The 22,149-nt window shown below is 37.8% G+C and overlaps 1 protein-coding gene across 7 annotated transcripts in view; it reads right to left on the bottom strand.

The window, feature by feature from the left end:
* Window positions 1-2,805: 2,805 nt before the first annotated feature.
* Window positions 2,806-22,149, bottom strand: part of DISC1 (DISC1 scaffold protein) — a 184,279-nt gene continuing 164,935 nt past the window's right edge. For all 7 annotated transcript variants that reach the window (XM_072333836.1, XM_072333840.1, XM_072333833.1 and 4 more), the window contains exons 11-13: window positions 18,219-18,462; window positions 12,825-12,869; window positions 2,806-2,992 (exon numbers count right to left, since the gene is read on the bottom strand). In XM_072333836.1, coding sequence (XP_072189937.1) covers window positions 2,840-2,992; window positions 12,825-12,869; window positions 18,219-18,462 — 442 coding nt within the window. In that variant the 3' untranslated portion in view covers window positions 2,806-2,839. The remainder of the gene's footprint in view (window positions 2,993-12,824; window positions 12,870-18,218; window positions 18,463-22,149) is intronic.

Below are 22,149 nucleotides of genomic sequence, written 5' to 3'. Positions count from 1 at the left end.
AGATCTATTACATGCATTCAAGTTGTCTATCAAAATGCAACTGCTAATTAAGAACAAAAATGACTGTGAAATTGCAATATAGGCTCCATTTAATTTTACTGGGAATTCCAGGCCTTTACTGTCAGGAAAGTAACACCTCTCATCAGCTCTGCAGACACCAGAATGAGTCACCTCTCCTCCTTTAGCTTTTCCAATTAATGATGTGGACTGTTTTCTTACACTTTCCAGTGATTAACTGTAATTGAATGTTTTGTGGGTTTATTTGCCTATACTACACTGAATTTAGCAAATATATCATAGTGCTAGAGATGAGCTCCTCTCTTCCTTTCTTTCCATTGTTTGATGCTTTTTATACAAAAGTACAGATTAATATTTACTGTGAAAAGCTTCAATATTAAATGAGAATCCCAAGTGGGTTTGTGCAAATACTCCGGACCAAGAAATTTCACTGGATTTCTCTTTTGTGCAGGTCATGCTGGCAATTACAACTAGCAGCACGGTTAAATTAAGTGCTTTATGCCATCAAAATGCAGAATGAAAAACAGTGACATCTGGGATTTTTCTTCTAATACAAACTTAATTATTAATCAAAGCTGTGACACACACTAAACATTGGCAAGTGGCTCAAGAGCATCAGGAATTTATTTTTCTTGGTGAGGTCTTTAGAAGTGTTCTAATAACCAGACAACAACACTAATCTACATCCTTGTAGCCCCTTAGATTTTTGACCCAATGCAGTTTGTAATAGGTATATTTAAGACAGCTTTTAGGGGGCAATCTGCTGATGCTAGTGACTGGCACCAATCACAGTGCTGATTCCTGCAACATAGGCAAGTTACTAATGAGTAAATGTTTATTTTACAGGCACTGGGCAGTTTTCATTAAAAATAGAAAACAAAAACTAAAAACAACAACAAAAAAGCCCAGTGTACAGGTCTGTAGTGTTGTGGTAGCTATTCTCATTCCTTTTTGAAGTACAGCACAGCGATTACATGTACCAGATGGTAACATTTTATGCATGTTGGTCTGGACCACTTCTGAAATAACAACTGAATTTTAATGAGTGGTAGCTGAATTACTGAACTGCTTCTCTGTATGTCCCTCTGTTTTAAACATTGTTTCGTATTTTGTAGCTTATGGTCTTACTAGGAGGACTGGGATATCACAGGGTGTACGTTTCTTTATTTAGATAATGCGAGCTCAATTTCACCAATACAGGAAACCAGATCTGTATCAGACAGCTGCGACTGAGTTTAATCTACAACTCTTCTCAACTTCCAATGATTAGGTTTAATCTTCTCAGCTTGCTTTTGCAGTTTCAGCAGCTACAAGGAAATGTACAGGATCCATAGGCAATACAGCTAAGTACTTGCAGAGTATTTTCATCAGGAATCGAAAATGCAGGGTTTTTTTTTTCATTTAACACACTCTGCACAGCAATCCAACTATGATCAGGCCTGCCTTAGTAAGCAGGTCTGTATGTAAACTTCAGTAGAAAAAAAACCTATAAATATTAACCTCTGTGTTCTACTAGAGTTAAGGAATGACGTTCATTTACAAGCAAACATACGTAAGAGAAGGAGGGAAGGAAGTAGAATGCTGTGCATATACACAAGATAGATATACACAGGTTGCTCTAAATAGAATGCTTCTAAGAAATATTGGGGGGAAAAAACTTCAATGGAGCATCTATGCTGCAAATATAATCAACAGAATATTGAAGCTATCCTTGTAGGAAGTACAAGAAGAAGTATTTTGGTACACTGAAATGTTTAGAAAAGAAAGGTTTGAAGTAGTGACAAATTAGCAACTGGATTTCTCCTCTCCAAACTTAGCTATGACTAAGAGATAGACGCTCAGTTACCTAAAACAAGGTAGTATTTCCACATGTTCTACTGATTCTCTTTTCTAGTTTTGTGCTGCACTTTTTCCTGCAGGACTGCTCACTTCACCCTGGGAAGAACTGATTCCCTTTTAGCACCATCATTACCTCAGCTCACCTTCAGGTTTCTGTAAGGGCAACTCTTCTCATCTCTTCAAACATGAATGCACTCATCCTTCTTCCTTATCCACTTGTCTACCATCTCTTTTCTAGTAAAAAGTGAGAATTCTAATCTTCTTTGACCTCACTGGTTCTTATTCTCTTTTTCCTTTCTTAGAAGAACGAAATCTCATTTGTGGTAAGTTTTTATGAAAGTCATAAATGACAGAAATATTCTGTGCCATTAAATTTTGAAAAATTTCCACAGATGAAAGCCTAACAAATGCCCCTGTAAAGGTTAAGCGATCTTCAATCAGATGAAGCACAGAAAGAGATAAGAGAGTGTTTTATAAGATATCTCATCCAGCTACTTGCATTGGAGTGTCAGAGGCAGATTAGATTGCATAGGATACCATATGATGCCTCTGCTGGCAAGCTTTTTTCAAAAGAGAAAAGAAAAATAAGTTACAACTGACCATGTACACAGCCTGAGTCAACGATGTAGAATTTAACTAAATCATGATGGCAAAGGCATGCATGTAGATGCTTGTATTCAGGCAGTTTTTGGTAGGTGTTTGCTAACGTGGGCATTACCGATGAAAGGATTGTAACAATCCTTTGTAAATGTAAAAGCATTTCAATGCCTAATCTCAGTTAACAAAGAAATAATTTCTGTTCAATTAAGTTAAATGTAAATAAGACCATGATGAGAATGCACTGTAAGACAACTTGTTACAACAAGAAATCCCACTTTAGCGAGACAATCAGTTATATCTGTCTTAATATATTTAATCTGCATTAAGAACTATTACCCCATTCAAATCTGAAAGTGTTTTGCATCAAACGTACTTGCGTAGATCAATACATATCTCTAGATATATCAAAAAGGATATGAATTGTACCTTCACCAACTCTGCAGGCTGAAGTTTGCAGTTGGTCTTCCAGATGCACCAGTTTCTCATTTATTGCTTCACATTTCTCTCCCAGCTCTGCAGAAAATACGAAGAACTCCTACAGGAAGTGGGAAAAGGAATACTTTTATTGCCAATTGTACTTTTCTACCTAATGTTTGCAAACTAAGGGAACAAATAAAATATTAGAGGGGGATATGATGTTCTGAGGTGCTAAGATACTGTTTGAAACCTCATCCAAGTTAAGGAGATAAAATTTGTTACTATACAGTAATTTGTTGATTTATATGGATTGGAACAAGCTTGTGGCCTCAGTCTGTTTCCCATCGGAAAATCACAATCTTACTTTCAGCACAGGATTAAAGGAGTGTGAAGTCTGAAGTGCTCTCAACTCCATGTTGTCTCACCACAGCAGGGGAGGGAAAGCTCATGCCGACTACACCATTTAGGTTCCTAAATTTCAAGTTGTTTTACTAAATACGATTTGCACATTGAGGCCATCTCAGCGTTTCATGAAGCATCACTTTTGTTATATGAGCTGCCAAAAATATACTTGCTTAGAAGCACTGCTCAACTGATCAGAGAAAATACATCAAATTCCTAGGAAATACAAGATGAAACTACACTTTGTTACTACGTGTAACAAGTATAAATCCTGGAAAATAATGGTTGTTCATTCACAACTTTATATAGACAAATGCTTCTTCTAGTTTAAATTAAATTTTCTGAGCCCATTACAAAGGCAGTTCTGACAGATTTGTTTGCTTTTGGATGCACTGAGTAAAGATAACTTGTATCTTTTATTTTTTGTATTGACGTCCTCTTTGAGAAATGATTCAGGCAAGTGTCATATTTGAGTGGAAAAAAAAAAAAAAAATCAAATCATTCGTACATCACTGAGACTAGTCTCTGCCTGCCCCCACCCCTCACAAGGCATCATAGGACTGTCCGCAGTGAGGGAAAGGGGGGCATCTGTGGGGAAAAGACTACGATGTGAAGATGAACTTCTGGAACTATGCTGGAAAAAAAAAATGGATCATTCATCAGCTGGAGTCCAGATAATTGTATTTTCCTCTAGATGTCATGTATATACTCATCTATATGAGTGTGCCTCCGGTGGCGCAAGTGGCAGAAATGCTGCTCTGCTACTCAGAAGGGCTCGAATCCCGGGAGTTGGACTCGATGATCTCTAAGGTCCCTTCCAACTTGCACGATACTATGATACTATGATATGATCTATAAAGCCAGCTATGCATGTTGCCACCTACAAACCTCAGAAAATTTTTGCTCCTTTGAAAAAGTACTCTTAGTCCTTTGCACTGAACTGCTGATGTGGTAACAGGCATCATTGGCTGTTTGAGAGAAATCAAACCTTCAATCAGTGAAATCATGCTAGGAATTGTTGGAACACTGCCCATAGTGAAGCACTCTGGTTTTTCATAAACACAGTTACCAGTCCTCAATTTCATGCTACCCTTACAGTTTGTGTCACACACTGTGTACATAGAGTCAAATGTCAGAAAGGCTGTGCTTGCTGGTACATCCTTTGTTACAGCACAGAGCTCTGACCTTTCTGTCTTCCTTTCTGTTTGCTTCCAGACACAGCTATTGAGCACAGGAATACAATAAGCTTCAACTCAAAGCCTGGACAAGTGAGTTGTGGAGAGATTATGCTGCATATGCCCACATCTTAGACCTTGGGGTACATGTGAGAATCAGCCGCCTGAATCCCTGGTTGGTGCATGGGACCTCAAATAATTACCTTCAAAGTCATTATCAGGTATCAGAATTTATGACATGATTCAACAGTATATGGAAGTAAAATCGCCCCATTGTTTTTAAAATAAGATTGGGGGAGAAGATATACATCCTCCCTACATCAACAGGATGTTTCAGGACTGGGGAGAGAAGATGAAGAACAGTTTTCCATCCAGCTGCTAAATTGTTATTCAATACACCAGCAGGACTCCATATGCTTTTAGGAAGTGGGATAACCCAGGCAATTTATATCAACAGAAAGCTTTTAGGGAATCATTCTATGACACACATACAAGAACAGATGACAGTTGTCTAAAAGGACCTAGGCCTCATCCTAGAAAGAAAAGATTCACTGAATCGTAGCAAAACAGTAAAAGATTCAGTAAATTGTAAGTAAAACTGCTCTGAAAACACATCTAAAATGATGACCATTCTAGACAAAGCTCCACATACTGAGCAGAGATTTTTCTTTAGCGGTTACTCATAAGAAGATCAGATCTGCACACAACTCTCATCACAAACACGCAAGAAAAACAAGACAAAAAACATGCAGTGTTACATCATCATTGAAAAGTCAATTTAGAAATAATGGCTTTCAATTAATTAATAAACTCTTAAGAGTTGCTCTGACAGACAAAATCCATTAATAAATTCAAATCAGACTCTTTCTACACATTGTGAACTTTATTGTGAGGCAAAATGAAGTACTCCTGCACAGATGCTGAGGAAATGCTTTTTTACAGCATCATGTAAAAAGCAGAGTCCAGCTTATGCAACATCAATGTATTGTGTACTTTTGTCTGATCCATTTACTGCTTTTAGCAAGGGGATACTGTTGACAGTGGGACAGTTTGTCCAGATAATCAGCCAGAGAATTAGTTCTGCCACAAGTTGCTCTAAGAGACAATCTACATATTTCCTCCAGTTTGAAATGGCCCTTGTGTTTCCTGTCTAATAAACAGAAGCACAAGGAGTAATACTGAGCATCTAATCTAAATGATAAGCACACTGCTGCATTTGTCTAGCCCTGTTGTGAACACACACAGTGGAAAATATATTCCTAATCTGCATGACAGTGAACAAAGAGGGCAAAATGGGCCTTTTAGATCTACATCCTCACTGACCCTCAGATGGGATAAGAGAGACTGATGAGAAGAGACAGCATTTAGAGACATGGTCGGCAAAAGAGGTTCCAAGTTGCAAGTATGGCCAGATCCTCAAATTCTTGAAATTCACAGTAGCAATGTAGATGGATGACTATGTTTACTAGTGTGCAGCTACCTAATCTGATCTCATGTTTGATATTTGCTTTTCATTTTCAAATAAAACTTTACAGCCAAATAAAGAAGGGTCTCAGGAATGATAAAAGGGAGGGACCCATGAACAAGCACTCAGGCCCCAAGGAATTTGGGTTAATACTCATTCTGTAGCAAAGCCATCTCATGAAACTTTGTATCAATGCTAACCTGCGTTTTGGGGTTCTGCATTGCTCTCACATTAAACATACTCAGAAATGACACTCTGTAATTGCTACAGCTATAAGCATTAATTTGTCAGCAGAATACTTACATTCTCACTTAAAATATATGTTCTGCCTCACATGTAAAAAGCATAGTAAAGCTACGTCACATTACAAGTGTGCACTGAATTGTCTAAAAATGCAACAGAAATCCTGTTTTCTTCAGAAACTAAGATAAATAAGAAAATGAGTACTAGGAGAAACTACGTGCTCAATGCAGAATTGTTCAAACAATACAGAGAGGCAGGAAGTAAGTGACTAAGTAAAAAGACAATTAAGCTTGTTTAATCACTGAACACCTGAAGCCTACTTAATCATAACTGTATGGCTATGCCTCTTCTGCGGTATAACTACAACAACTCCATAATTTAGGTGCTACATTCCACTACTGCTAAAATTCTGATGTGAACTTTACAGCTTCAATATAACAATAACTGTGTATGGATAAACTATTTTTGCATCTTTAGGACACAGAGTTGCCTTTTTGGCTGAAATGAGAAGTTCCTTCATAGTTCAGACAAAAGCATTGTTTCTCAAGAACATATTCACAGACATCACGTGAAACTCACAGGAGGGCTATCCCACAGATTGTGATTTTACAGTACGTACAAATGTCCCATTTTATTTTGGCCTATATTTATATATAATCACTTTTTGTTATGGTGTAGTGGTACAGATTAGCTCTAATTTTAGTTTAACATCAAGAGCTCTACATGAGATGGCAAAAACATATTGCTCTCAAAAAAATATATATACAGGAAAAATTCTAAAGATTCAATTAATTCCACAGCTCTCATGCCCAGATCCTCATATGAAAAAAAGCACAATAACCCACAAAAGTAGGAAAGATTCCTTTCAGTGCCTTCTATGCCTACTAATATCAGTGGTAGCATTTTTGTTTGATGTTTGTCCATGTAGGTAGGGAAACTACTGGCACTGACACACACACTACTCACAACATCTCCTGACTGGAAAGCGGAACTATACACTGATCAACAGCACTTTGAGATGGAAGTGGGCTCTGCCTCCAGCTCAATGTATAAATAAGATACAACTCATTCAAGCTTGTAAGTGATGTCAATGCTACAAGCTACTGTAAGCCTTAAGACTTCTCTAGTTATTTCTGCATTAACAGCAATTCTAGGAAGCAGCTAGGAGAGAGATTGAAGCAGTCAGGAATAAGCTGAGATGCGATATTGCTTTATGGATTTTTCTGTGAACAGATGATGTAGGTGGTTGCAATTTTCTTCTAAATCCTTAAGCAGGTAGAAATGGTACAAATTAGGATGTGATTATTTTTTTTAATAACTGGAGAATCCCTCTGCCTTCTTACTCTAAGCAGAAATCAGAAATCCTCACTGTCCCAGAGATGTGAGAAAGCCAAAGAACAGACAACATTCCAGCTCCTGCACACCATTAGCACACTAAATTAAGAGTAGAGGAAATGGCTTCCACTTTAGTCTTCTGCATTTAGTTTTACCTTTTCAACAGTCATTTTAGTCACCTATGAGCAACAGCTCCTCAACAGCATTAATTAAGTTAAATGTTTGATCAGCTTTTCCAGTGCAAATACCTTCCATGCTCTCTTGAATTCAGCTCAGCAACTTTGTACAGAAGGAACAGTATTCCAGCAGCTAGATAGAGCAAATTCTGCTAGGAATTAAACTGTGTATTAGTATGGTTTTTGCACTGAGAAGCAGGATTCCAAATACATCCTAAAATCTGTTCTTCCTTCACAGGAACACGGTAAAAAGGAGTCGCTTTTCTTCAAACTAGTGGTATCATTATCCCAATGAAATATGGAAAATAAAATCCTTAGAAGACCTGCAGAACATCATAGCCAGATTTTATTTTTTTTTTCACCAAAAATTGCTCCCTCTACAAAATAAATAAATAAAATAAAATAAAAATCTTCTCACTACTAAACCATCTTACTCCCATAAGAGTTAAAATCATTTAAAGCAATATAAATAACTACAAAATGTCACCCTTGGAGACAGATACTCCTTGTTATGGCAAAGGGCTTAGAACAGTGACTTATTGTTTGCAGAAGTGCTGCATGCTTGCCCTCACCCCTCACCAAAGTTAATGGAAATTGTGAGCACTTGAACCTCCAGAAAGTCAGGCCAGGGCACTTCTTAAATCATTTCTAAGAACAAAATGCAAACATCTGAACGCTTGTCTTGCTTGAGCAGATGTTTGTGTCGCATGCAGGCTGTGTGCACATGCCCTCAGTTAGTGAGCTACATAGCCATAGTGTCTGAAGCACAGCTAAAGGAAGCCTTTGCCTCTGTCCTGCTCCCAAAATTCCTACCACATGCACTGTTGGGGACTGGTGTTGTAGATGAAGGCAAAGCAGACACTGATAACAGGCCTGATATCAGACTCTGAAAATAACGCCTCTTACTCATGGCCACCATTATCCTGGCATCATGGCATGACTGGCTATTTAATGAATATTTTATACATATAGGTTTTCCTCCTTTCTTCAGCATGCCCTGTCTTGCACTTAGAGAGATGCCCAGACCAATGTCGTATTCATGTGGAGGCTCTGACATTCTCAGCTAAGCATGGTAATTATTTCTTACAACTGACATTCCTGTTAATGAGGCTGCAAATGACTTTTGGTCTTTGTTGCAACAGGATCATGGTAATGAATCCCACTCTATTTGTAGTCCATTATATCCCTAGTTTCTAACTCTGCAGTATTGCCATCTTAGCTGTTATTTGCCATCTGTACACATAAACACAACTTTTTTCTTCTCCAAATGCAATTTGTGCCTGTCTTTTAATATATCCAATCGTATTGATTTCAGGCTACTCTTTCAATTTATCAAGAACATTTGGAATTCTAATCCTAATTGAAATTATGTTGACAGGTGCACAGGCTCCTGGTCTATCTCCTTTTTAAAGGCAAATACCAGCTCTGCTTTTTACTGATCTCCTGGGACTTCAGCCTTCTTTTGGAGTTCCCAGAGAACCTTGTTAATGGTTTGGAGATTGTTTTTCTTGGCTCCTATGCACTTTAGAAGGAATTTCATCAGTCTAGCCTGACTTGAGTGCATCTCATTTACCTTCAGACCCTTTGCCACGCTCTTCTCTTGCTAGCTTCTGGTAAATACTAAGAGCATTACGTACATATGGACACAGTTTATTACTTTTAGAAACAACAAAAGGTAAGAAAAAAAGAAAAAGAAAAAAAATCTGCACTGTTCCCTTTTTATTATTCACTCACCCTTTTTATTAGAAGACATGGCTCCATCTTTCAGAAGACATACTTTCAGCTTTCTTTCAACAATCCCTAATGTACCCCTTACCACCAAAGTCTTTTGCCAGTTTGCATCTTTTGCTTACTACAATTTAATGTTCACTGTGGTCTTCCTGGTTCACTTTTTCACTGTGTATTATTTAAGGCTCATCATTAGCAACATTTTTTCCTTTTCAAAATTATTTTGCGCTACTAAAGAGTCTCTCACATAGACACAGTCTGTAACTGTGTGCTCTCTTCTGCACCAAAAGAACATGATACTTTAATGGAAATATGATATCTTCTGGAGAGTAGCAAAAGTCATCTGCTGCTTCCTCCTACCTATTGTTCCCTTGATTTTCTTCAAGCAACTTTCTATTTTGTTTAAATGGAGGCAGCTTTGTCTTCTCTCAGAATTAAGATCAAGGTTCTTTTCCCAATTACTTCTGCCCTTATCACTTTCTATTTACAGTCTGCTGGCTTGTTCCATCAGCCTACTCGCGCACATTTAGGAGAATTCAGCACTACAACATGCTCTTGTTTCTCATATGCAAGAACTCAGGCGTAAAACTTTCAAGACAGCTGCTTTCTAACTGTGAACAATCTCCTCCCCACAATCACACGCTTGTCCCACATTCCCTTTGTTTGCACTGATCCCTCCTCTGCAGGGATATGACAACACAAGGGAGTGTTAAATGACACATCAAAAGTACAGCGTGATGTTGACAGTTCTTCCCCTCACGTCTCTTCCATTACAGTCAAGGAGGAACACCCTTGGAAAAGTATGCAGGGACAGGGCTTTCCATTGCCTTCCAGCCATGGAAACAGACTGTGTGACAGCAGTCTTTCTGTTCTCATCTTAGTAGACTCAAGGTCTTCCCTGAGTGCAGACTTCCCCAGACCAGTGCAAAATACTTTACTGGCTCATTTAATCAAGCTGTGACAATCCAGTTCCACTTGTGGGAGAATAAGGCTATTTATTGACTCACAAAATAAAAACTCACAGAGAACCAAGACTTGGAAAAGAAACAAAAGCATCAAACTGTTTCCTAACATTCACATCCTGCTGCGATAGGAGTCACCATAGCTGGCTACCATTTATAGGTGGCTTGTAGTATTTTTCATTTCGTCTCTGCTCCCAAGTTACTTAGAATCTGGAATGACTAACAGAGTGACCTTCTGCAAGCAATGGGGAGACTGACAAGGATTAAGGGACCAGACTGTCAAAGGAATACTTGGGCAAAGCCTTGACATGGTATGGAGTGCTGACATTTTCATAGATTCTTTATAGAGCTGTCTACAAGTCAATATCAACCCAGCTGTGGCAGTGTGGTTGAGAGCATGGACTTCTAACTCATTTCCATTTCCTTTATTTATATTGTTGCTCTCAGTTTTCTTTATGCAGTTTTCACCTCAAAACTTTGAAAGTTGTTCTGTTTCTGAGCACTATAAGACCATAATTTCTTACTAAAGGCTTCCACAGCATTAACTCTCTGTGTCTGGGCTCTCTGGTGCATTCTCAAGCACAACATGCATATCAATCTCATGTCCCAGGCTGCTGAGCAAAAGGACAACTTCTTCAGTGAGGGTCTCGTGTAAGGTGGAATAATACAAAAGATGGTAATAATACAAGAAGGATGGCAATAGATATCCAAAAGGTTATATATAGGAAAAACTCACCAATACGAATGCCTTCAGTCTGGCTGGAAAAATGCTGAGGCTAGATATCCAATCCCCACAGAGGAGCAATCTCAAAGAGATGCTGCCTTAGTGGTGGTCAGCCCTTAAATGAAGTCTAGGAGAGGTGGAGACAAGCTCCACCCCTTCCAGGAGCACAGCTGAATTACCCTCACCTGTGCTCCCACAGCTGACCCAACACTTGCCTCAGATGATTAATCAGAGGTTCAGGCTGTGATTACCAGTTTTCCATACAGCCTGGGCTTTCAGTGCAGGTCACTGCTGCACACAAGTATTCTGCAGACCTCTCATCTGTTTAAGTCTAGATCAAATGCAATTTTTAGTTTCCAGAAAATATTTTGCTTTCTTGGCATCCATCGCTACCAACATTTGCTCATTTTGCCTTTCCAGTAGTAGGGCTTTATGTTGCCCTTAACCTGTGGGACCACCTGCTCCTAGTTCATGTCATCCACTGTGTACCTGGATGGCTTTGCTATAACTCACAGCAAAATTCACAGTTGAGACAAGCTATTTGCTTTTTTTTTTTTTTTTTTTTGCAAAGTTCACCTTCACACTCAAGGTTTCCCATTTTTATGTATACTGAATTCACACATGGCTAAGCAGTGGATCCTAGGCATGTTCTCATGCAGCATTCCCCTTGTATACATGACGAATAATCCAAGTTCAGTTTTACAGTAGTTTTTCTTTCCTGGAGCATTTCACCTGCTCTACAGCCTCTGAAATCATTGGTGGTAATCCAAAGAAAGGCAACATAGAAGTAGTGATCCTAAACTGCAACTTCTCACTTTACTTTTATAAAATTGCTTGGCTAATGCTTATAACTCATACTTGTCACATGCGATGGGCACTACTGTGGAAGGTGAATTGGGCATTATTTACCCATGTCATTAATTTGATTTCTGGACAAAATGCGTAGATACTAATTTTTTTAAGATGTAGGTTGCAACTCAAGGCATACTGATACAAAATTGGACCACATTCAACAAGTACAGCTCACAAACCAGTATGTATCTCCTTATGCATGTATTACCTGAATTTCTAGTCTGCATGTAGACAGTAACAAGTAGATTATTTCAATGCTTACTCTCATAGGAAATGAATCTCATGCTATCCAATTATGCTGGATTTCACTCAAATATATAGAATAGGATCTGACATCTTTTTATTTATGAAAATAGTGTAAAATGACAAACATTCAGTATTTTTACTCAGATGACATTCCTATTGACATATATTCAGCTGCTGTATGCTTTTATACTTCTCAAATAAATTCAAAGGGATTTATAAAGGTATTTTTAGTGGTACACAAGGGGCCAAGTAAAACATCATGATTTTGTTCCATTCTTAAGCATCATTATGATGCTACAGTGCAGTTGGCTAAATATATAATATATATATAATAGATCCTACATTTCCGCAGCATATCCATTCTGTTGTTCATTTGTATAAAAATCATTAGAAAAGTGCAATTTAACTATGAACTCTCCAGAATACACAGTAATTTTTCCATTATCTTTAGCAGAATAAAAGAATGGGACTACTCTATTTGTGCCTGTGTCATTTCCCTAAATGTCTGAGCACTTCATAGTGATTTTGCTCTCAAATTTTTACCCAAAGGTAATGCTATAGAAATAGGTATCATTAGTTTTAATTCAGCCCAAGAAGAGTCTGTATAATATCACCACTTTATACTGTCTAGAAAACACTTACCTCAGATAAATGACCCTCTGCTCCAAATGAAATGTCTTCAACAACCTGTTAGATATAAGTTATTAAATATATTGTAGATACAAGTTGTATAAACATTAAGATTTCAATGGAACTTACAAAAATGGTATAGCACATAAAGTTATATAAGCTGAATAATTACATCATTTCACTACACATCTATGAAATATTTCAATTAGGTTTATAGTGGGCTGTGGCAGCCACCCAATATTTGAAGCTAAATTTAAATACATTTTATTAAAGCCTGAATTTTGCCTTCTCTGTTAAAACCAACATGGACATGGGCTCTCAAACTGAAAATCTTATTATAGATAGAGATAAACATCCACCAGATTCTTACCAATCTATATACACCGTTCAGAAGTCTACAAGAGTTTTCTTGCACAAATCTTCTAAGTCACTTTGGGCAAGAGAAGTGAGAGAACATCAGAGATGATTTATATTGATAGTCTGTGGTAACTATGGTACCTCTCTCAAAACTTAATTCACCTGCAAATTCTATAAGAAATTAGCCAACGTTACCTTGATTGGCCAAGGGGCAGCTGAAAAAACCACCTCATGTTAATATTATTGGAAAAGCATTGATACTTACCATATACAACAATACTGATAATATTTAAGTAAACTGAGATAGAGATACTGCTTTGATAGGTTAATACTTATTATCACAGGTATATATGTATTTGTACATTGAAGTACAAAGTCATTACTCTGCCATAAGATCATTCTTATTATTGGATATTTCCTAAGTCTATCTAAAGAAAGGTTGTTTAAATTTATTTTGCCTGTATTTTTCATTTTCTCATCATAATTTCACTGTAACATATTTGTAATCATTACATGTATTGAGACAAAGTGTCTCAAGACCAATGACATCCCAGGGTGCATTAAAAAGAATTCAGCTGGAAGTTCGAGGGAGGTAATCCTTGCCTTCTACTATGCCCTATTACTATTTAAATGTGAGGCCACATTTAAAATACTGTGCCCAATTCTGGGCTCCCCAGTTTAAAAAAGACGGTCTCCTAGAAGGAGTCCAGCAGAGGGCAACAAAGATGATTAAGGGCCTGGAGTATCTCACATATGAGGAAAGACTGAATAACCTGGGTCTGTTCAGCCAAGGGAAAGGAAGACTGGAAGGGGATCCGCTTCACGTTTATAAGTATCTAAAGGAAGGTGGGAGGCAAATGGATGAGGCCAGGCTCTTCTCAGGAGTATGTAGTAATAGGACAAGGAGTAATGGCCTAAAACCTGGACATAGCAAGTTCTATACTAACAGGTAGAAGAATTTCTTTATGAGTGAAGGAACACTGGCACAGGTTGCCCAGAGAGGTGGTGGAGCCTCCTCCCATGGAGATATTCAAAACATATAACTGGACACCTACCCCTGCTACCCATTGCAGGGTACCTGCTTGAGTAATGAGGTTGGACTCCATGAATTCTTGAGGTCCCTTCCAATCCCTGCAATTTTGTGATTCGGTGTGATTCTGAGAAGTCTTATCTAAAGAACTGGCATGTTTGCTAATAGCTATGACAGAATTACTCATAACTAAGGGGCATCTTACTGCACAACAACGTGTGTGACTGTTCAACAATGATCTGACCATTGCATACAAGCCAGCTACTTCTTTTTTCTTTTACAGCAATCCCTTTCCCTGGATTAATGCAGAAAACAGTCAAACACTGAATTTCACCAATGCTTAATGCTGACATTCAAAAAGATGATTAAATTTAAAGTTTCCAAATTACTTTCAAAGCTCTACAAACACAACATTTAATTAAAACTCAAATAAGAGTGCTGTTTATTTAGCTTTCTAAAGGCTCTGTCCTTTACGCAAGGCACAATTGCCTCCTGTATCACAGGCTATCTCAATTCATGTTATTGGGTGGCAGCCTCCTGACCAAAGCTTTCTTGTTGGTAGCTATTGCTAAATTCTGAAAAAATGTGTCATATGCTGTGATTACTTCTTTTTAATGAGAGACATCACACTGAATATTACTTTTTTTTCCCCCACAATTGTCCACTTAATATGACTTTTTACTCATTGTAAAAACAGTGAGAGATAAGAATGCTTTGCAATGACAGAACACTTTTCCAGCACCAGTCAGTCATCAAGAAAAGGTTCTGAAATATCGTCCCAGGTGGCAAAACTGAAGAATGCAGAGGTGAGTAAAGAAAAACAGCCCTAACTCTTACCCTTTTTTCTTGCCTCAGTTATAGCGAGAAAAGGAGAAATGATCCACAAAGAATTCTGACAGGATAGCTACCAAAAATGTTGACTTACTGAAGTTAAGAGTACTGAATTTTTATTTATTTTTTTTACCTTGTAACTTTAATCACCTCAATTTTCTTGAAATCTAGTAGGTGTTTCTTTCCTTCATAGTGATTAAGAGGGAACACTGCACAGCATGCCAGGCAGCAGCAGCAAAAGAAAAAAGGATAGGTCAGGAACTGCAGCTTGCAGTGCACACATACTCACATTCATTACGACACTTGATGTTAAGGAGGTCCCAGCACACAGACATCTCTATGTTTATTAATTATTGTTGGTATTTCTAGTGTTATTAAAAGCTTTTTTTACACATACACTACCAACAAGCAAAAGATAAAGCAAGATTTCATGAAGAGTGGAATAGGCAGGCATTAATGTCTAAAGAGAAATGAAACTTTACTACATATTTTAGAAATCACATGTACTTATATATATATATATAATTCTAACTATAATTCCAATGATCTCAGCAACTTTAACCTTGCTCACATGCAACGTGGGCAATGGAATATGCAGTCAGTTTAAAAACTTGGAATATTTCTGGAATGAAAACTAGAATCCATCTTGAATTCCTCCAAGACTTGGGAGAAAAAACAAATCCAATTAGTTTGCAGATGACCAATTGGAACCACACTGGCAGGGCACCTTATTTTCAGCAAGTTAGTCACTGTATAGAGTGTACATGCCTGCGTGAAAATTCAAGAATCTATTTTAACTGCATTAGACAGCAAGCTGACTTTGACATGACTGAAACTAGGCCCACTGTCTACCTCTTTGCTTCATCATTTTTAAATATATTGTATTCGTCTGAGGTACCTGTGGTTGAGAGGGGTATGCCTTAATTTCTAAGTAAATCAGATTATTTGAGGATAATTTTTGCTGGCCCCGTTTTATTAAATTTTGGTCAATAAATGAGTAATGATGTTTCAGTAAGCTGAGCTGCCAAAGCATAGTCTTCACCAGTTAACAGTCAGTTTTACAAAGGAAGACTCACAGTGCCATAGCTTACTGCACAAATGAACTGGAAAAAAAAGTGTCTGTGCTGTCCTAGAAAACATAGTTATGATGACTATAAAGTGACTGTTGATGGTTAATAAAACTGTGCTCACATTTGATGGTAATGTATGTGGACTTTCAAAGAATGTACACCTTGCATATTTTATATCACATATAGTGATGATATTTAATTAAAAATGAAAAATGGCCATCCTGGAAAGCAGTTTCTGAGGGTCTAAGTAAGGGGTTATTTTCATTAATCTTTTCTGCTTTCCTCATTTTTCTGCTTCTTGTTTCTTTCTTTCTGTGTACATGGTAGGATATGATTATATGCAAAACTGTATTTATAATATACATCAACAAAAACAAATCCACTTCTCTTTTATATTTAGCCAGATACAACATGATATATAACTGGAACACTTCGTCTATAGCATTTCACCTTCAAGTAAACTAATTACCTGGGCATGAAATGCACCTTCAAAGGCATCTGTACCTGTATCTGTATTATTACCCCCTTTCTGTACTCTTTTGAAGCCAGTAGTTCAGTATTTTTTAATATAAAGACTGCCCCTCTTCATTTTGCTTCAGTGATCAACCCTCTAGGTATTTCCTCAAGTAGAACAGAGAGGACAGTTGAGGGGATGGATCATTCTGGAAACAAGGTAACCACATCAAGTTATTCCTCTCACAAGGACAGCACAGCCTTGTAGATAATATCAAACAGGGTATCTTGACATATGTTTTTCCATTAGATGCTTCCACTTGGTTATAAAAACTCTTAACGGACACCAGTAAGACTTTCTTTGGGCAACCCAGCCTTCTGACTAATGCACCTCACTCCAGAACCAAAGGTCATCACACTTCATTTACCCTTACGTCATTCCAGGGGACAGTAGTCCCATTTTTCATGGAAGTGTCTTGGGCTTGCGGATGAAGTGACACCTATTGCATGAATCTCAAGAGCACTACAGGAAAAAAACAACACAACCCTCTGAACCCACCAAAGCTTCCCAGATACACTTTCAAAAGGGAATCGCAGCTTTCTATAACCAGCCAAGCTGCTCATATTGCTTGAGCCTACTCATCAGGGATATGGTATGAAGAAAAAAAGAGAGATCGCAGTGAAAAAAAAAAAAGAACTAAATCAAAGCCACAGATGACCATTTCCAACAAAAATGCCCTCTATGTGGATTCAGCCTGCAGAGCACCTTTCCTAGCCTTCAAGTACTGACGAACCCCAGTTTAAAAACAGAATTTTACTCAAATAGAAGATTTTTACAGTAAGGAAACACCTTGCTTTCTGCTAAGTCTCAGCCAGAATAAATGCAAAATGTGATATCAGCTTTCAATGTAATGCATAGTTCAATGGCAGCTTGCACCGCATGCCATTAAGTACACTTCCAATTTTTGTCAATCAAATTCCAAGGTAGTAAAACCGACAACTCCTGTTGGAGTGCCTTTTTGTCACATTATGGTTATTGGGTAATGAAGCTTTTCAACAGCTTTATTTATTTATCTATTAAACTCGATGGTGCAGTAATTTATTTATTTATTTTAGGTAGTTATTTAAGTAAGGATGGCATTCCAGAGAAGAACACAAAAACTCCAAAGAAATTTCTCAGACCCTTTAACCCCCATGATTTTTTTCCTTCTTTTAATATTGGCAGTGTGCTGGAATCTGAGCTACAAAGCCTCTGACCTTTCCACTAGAGTGGGAAAACTTATCCCCTCCTCACTTCAGCTAACCCAGGGCTAACTAGTCAGCAGAACTAACTTAGAGTGAAAACTCATTGGTGTGATGAGGAGCAGCTGGTAATTTCTGTTAAATGCTTAAGGAATCTTTCAGAAAATTGTTTTTCCTTTGAACCTGATGTACGCTCTGTATTCACTGCCTGAATAACTTCCACATTTTGAAAAGACTGATGGTGACAGGAAAAAGAGTTGAAGGGCTTCTCTGTAGCTAATAAGCCATTTTATTCATCTCTCATATAGGAGGCCAGATGTTAAGATCATTCTTAACCTGCCCTGCTGACCCAGCTTAAACTGTTTCTCTCAAATAAGAAACAGCACTATTGCTTCAAATCCAGCTGTAGGGTTTTCCAGATACCTGTTTCAGCTTACTGCGCTTAGGGCATGGAACACTGTCCCACTTCGTGCCCTCTGAAAAGTGATCTTCTTTCCTCTTTTCAGAATCGGAAGTGCCATCAGCAGCCATCTCCAGCTCATCCATTTGGTTCTCCTCTTCCTCAAAACCACAGCAACTGGTTTCTTTCAGTTGAAACCCTCGGATCAACAGCTGACAGGCCTCCAAGTCAGCTTCCCACACTCTCTGAAGCAGCTGGCTCCCACAGCTGAAATAAAAGCCAAAAGAAAAGAAAACTGCAGTTCAGGGAGAACAGTTGCTATTTCAAGTAACTTCAGGGTTACTGCTTGTGATTAGATAGGAAAACAAAAACAATGGAAAAACAACAGCAAATCAAAATGCTTCCACAGTGCTATTTCAAACTGAAGAGTAAAAATGCAATGATCTTATTGCAAAGCAGATGTCATCAGAAAGAAATAACTGCGTTAAGATGTTGTTTCCAACTGTACAGCATACACTGGCTACACGTGACCATCTCCTGGATTTGATGCATATCCAGAAGCCTTGTACTCACCACCAGTGCTTTCTTAATTTTATCAAGTGTGCCAGCCTGAAAGCAGTCATGCAGCTTTCGCATTCTTGTAGAAGATAATGGATCAGCAATCACATTATTTACCATGTTATATCAGCTCTAGTGCTTAGAAAATAGGCACAACCATCACTTCTAATTTTTTCGTTATGCTGAAACGTGCATGCTTCAACCCTAGAGAATCGGATTAAGCTGATAATACCCTCTCTTTCTAACTTCTACTTTTGAATGTTGTCCTTATCTCTCCCTAAAGTGTTCTTTTGGGTTTTCTTGTGTATTTGTGGTTTATTTTCCTTTTTAATTTTGTAATTCTACCAAAAAAATAAAAATAAAAAAAAATAGGAAATTCAAAATACCAAATTTCTTCATACTTTTAATCTACTACTCATTTCCCAGAGCTGTACATTATAGATACATGTAAATAACAAATACTGAGATCTGTTCAAGTAGGTATTGTCATCTGAAATAGAGAAGGAATTCTAGGAATAGCCACTTTTTCAGAACATGGCACTGAATACTAACATCACATTGAACTTAAGAGACGTGGTCATATCTTCATTTAATACATCTTGTCTCTAAGGAACCAAAGGATTAAGTTGCCTGCAGAAATATAGAAGATCACTGGTATGGCCTGGAATGGGACTCAGAAGCGCTGATTCCCATGGCAATACACACTTCCAGACAAAGTTGAATACTAATATCTAATAACCACAACACTTTTTTTCTCAGTGCTTTTCAGATTATATAATTTGCTATACAATAGTAGGCAATTAAAAGTGACTAAAAGAAGGAAAATAACTATTTGATTTTAAATTTTCTGACCAAATTAAATACTAGCTTATCTTTTATTATGTACAAGGGATAAAGGAGCTGCACTGCTTACAACAAATTCATTAATCTAACAAAGGTACAGTTCTAAATTTTGCAAACACAAGATGCCAAGCTATACATTTCGAAAGGCAGTATTTCGAGACTGAAGCAGAACTGGGCTCCATAAGGTGAGGTACTTGATCTGCTCTTATGAGTCAGTACCAGTGTTATTGAAGGCAGCACTCAGCATGAGGTCCGTGAATTGGTCTTCATCATGTTGTTCACAGTGTCACTAATTAGACAGTGAAAAAAAACCTTGACTGGATTATAGTTCTATGTAGGTAGCATTTTACTTCCCAAGCCAGAAACACTAAATAACCCCCACTGTTTCTGTACTTGTCAGTCACACCATCATGGTTGCATAAAATGTTTCTTTGCAGGTATGCCTAAGCCCATCTACTTGCTTTTTGCAGAAGTTTGTTTGCAGTTACACATGGTATATTATAAAAGGCTCAAGACACGCTACAGACCTGAATAATAATTTTCAGTGGATAGCTTTGTTTTGGCTCTTCATTTTAATGAAGAAGGACAGAGATATTGATTCAGGTGGTATACACAGTGGAAAAGATGAACAACATATATGAAAGTAATTGTGCGTTGGCTGCACTTATTCATCAATGCCTGGGCTCCTTGGCCAACATGGTTATGTCTTGCCCCTGTTTTATTAATCAGCAATTACTGAATGCACCCCTCATAGAGTGCTCCTACTTCAAAGGCACCACTTTTGAAATAAGACTCCAATTATTAAATGATGTTACACTGAACTTTTCAACTGAAATCTGCGAATGTACATATGCTTGGATGTTTACAGGTCTACCTAGGCCCAAGACCTTTGTACCCTTTAGTCTTTATTTCAAAATTCAGTGTTCAGAAGCACTTTTCAAAAACACTATTACAATGGAAATCATTTGAAAGATGTAAATAGTTGACAAAGAAACAAAGAACAAATAATCATTACAAAGTATTTTAGTTCCAACAGGAAAAATCTTTACATTTCATATCAGGTATAGAAGGTCAACTTCATTTCAGAGTTTTTCTATGTTTAATACATAGCAAAAAGCACATTTGCAGTCTCTAAGGAGTAAAAAGTCTGTGGGTACCTATATTGAAGACAGTGAGTTTCTCATGTATGCAACTCTTCAAAAAAATGGATCAAGACTGGGTTTGTTTTTATATTGTTCTTATATTTACAAATACTTTAGGATGTATTAATCTCCAGATGCTTTATGCCTGTCTGTACATTCCTAGTGAAGTGGGATGTGTGGCAAGTTCAACAGAGGTGGGAGAAATTATTTGCTGGAATCCACGACACGTCACAATCCATCAGCCATTTATACACACTCAGCAACAACAAAGCATACCTTAATCACCCAATGATTTTGAACTTCCAAGTGCCAGAGGGCTCATGAGTCCCAAATGCTGGTGTTTTGCACAAATACCAGTCAGATTACAAAGAGCTAGATGAAGGCAGGAATGTTCAAAGAAACACTGAGACAACAGAGGACTGAACATAGTGCATTAGTTACAGTACAACAGTTCAGTTATTTACATCAGCAAGTAATTAGTCTAATCACTATTCAAGCACGTGGAGGTATCACAGTGAACGAGAATTCTAAGGATTTGCAGAAGGGCAACAAAACAGGTCTGTGGTTATTGAAGTTTCCCATTCCTCCATAAACTAATCATGGTGGAAAGACAAAAGATGCTAGTATAAAAACATTATGGGCAAGCGATGGATACTAATGTTATTAGACATCTTGAGATGGAAATTGGTCTTTTGATACCAAATAAAAAGACCATGAACAGCCTAGGGAATGAAGGCAAGTTGTTCTGTTTAACATAACAGAACAGAAGGAACCAATGAAGAAAATCAAACAAAGTGACATGATCATAATCACAGGATTTAAAAAGAGGAGTGAAAGAAAGAGAGCAGTCGTTGCATTAGCAATGACGTTTTGACCGGATGAGGGTAGGGGAAGACTGTTTTTGTCACGTTGATGTCAGAGAAATGTATGTTGAAATAACTGAGATGCAAGACTTCATACAAGTAATTTTTTATCTGGAGGGATAGCTTAGACAGATCTTACTTCCACGATACCATGCAAAAAGAATCTACACCAGCAGGCCTAGGCTGACCAGAAGAATGTCTGAGACATCCACAACACAAATAGAAACAGGAAGGAGAATTCTGGATTCAGTCAAGTTGATGATGATGAAAGAACTGTCAGAGAAACAGAGCTGTTTATAGACAGGAGGAAATGACTGTGGAACAGAGAGGCTTATCTGTGAGCTCTCTTCACAAAGCAGCTGTTGAAATTGTAGTTGCAGATGCCTTTGCAAAGTCTCAAGTAGGAAGTGGCAGCCACAAGTAGTTTTCCAAGGAACACCACCATACACCAGGAAGTGCAGGAATATGGAGGGCAACCTCAATCTAAACATAACACTATGTGAAAATCTTGTTGAGAGTTATATCCAACAAGGATCCTCTTTCTTCCT

Source organism: Excalfactoria chinensis, chromosome 3 (genome assembly GCF_039878825.1).
Source record: "Excalfactoria chinensis isolate bCotChi1 chromosome 3, bCotChi1.hap2, whole genome shotgun sequence".
NCBI lineage: Eukaryota > Metazoa > Chordata > Aves > Galliformes > Phasianidae > Excalfactoria > Excalfactoria chinensis.
This window is presented reverse-complemented; position numbering and strand designations above follow the sequence as displayed.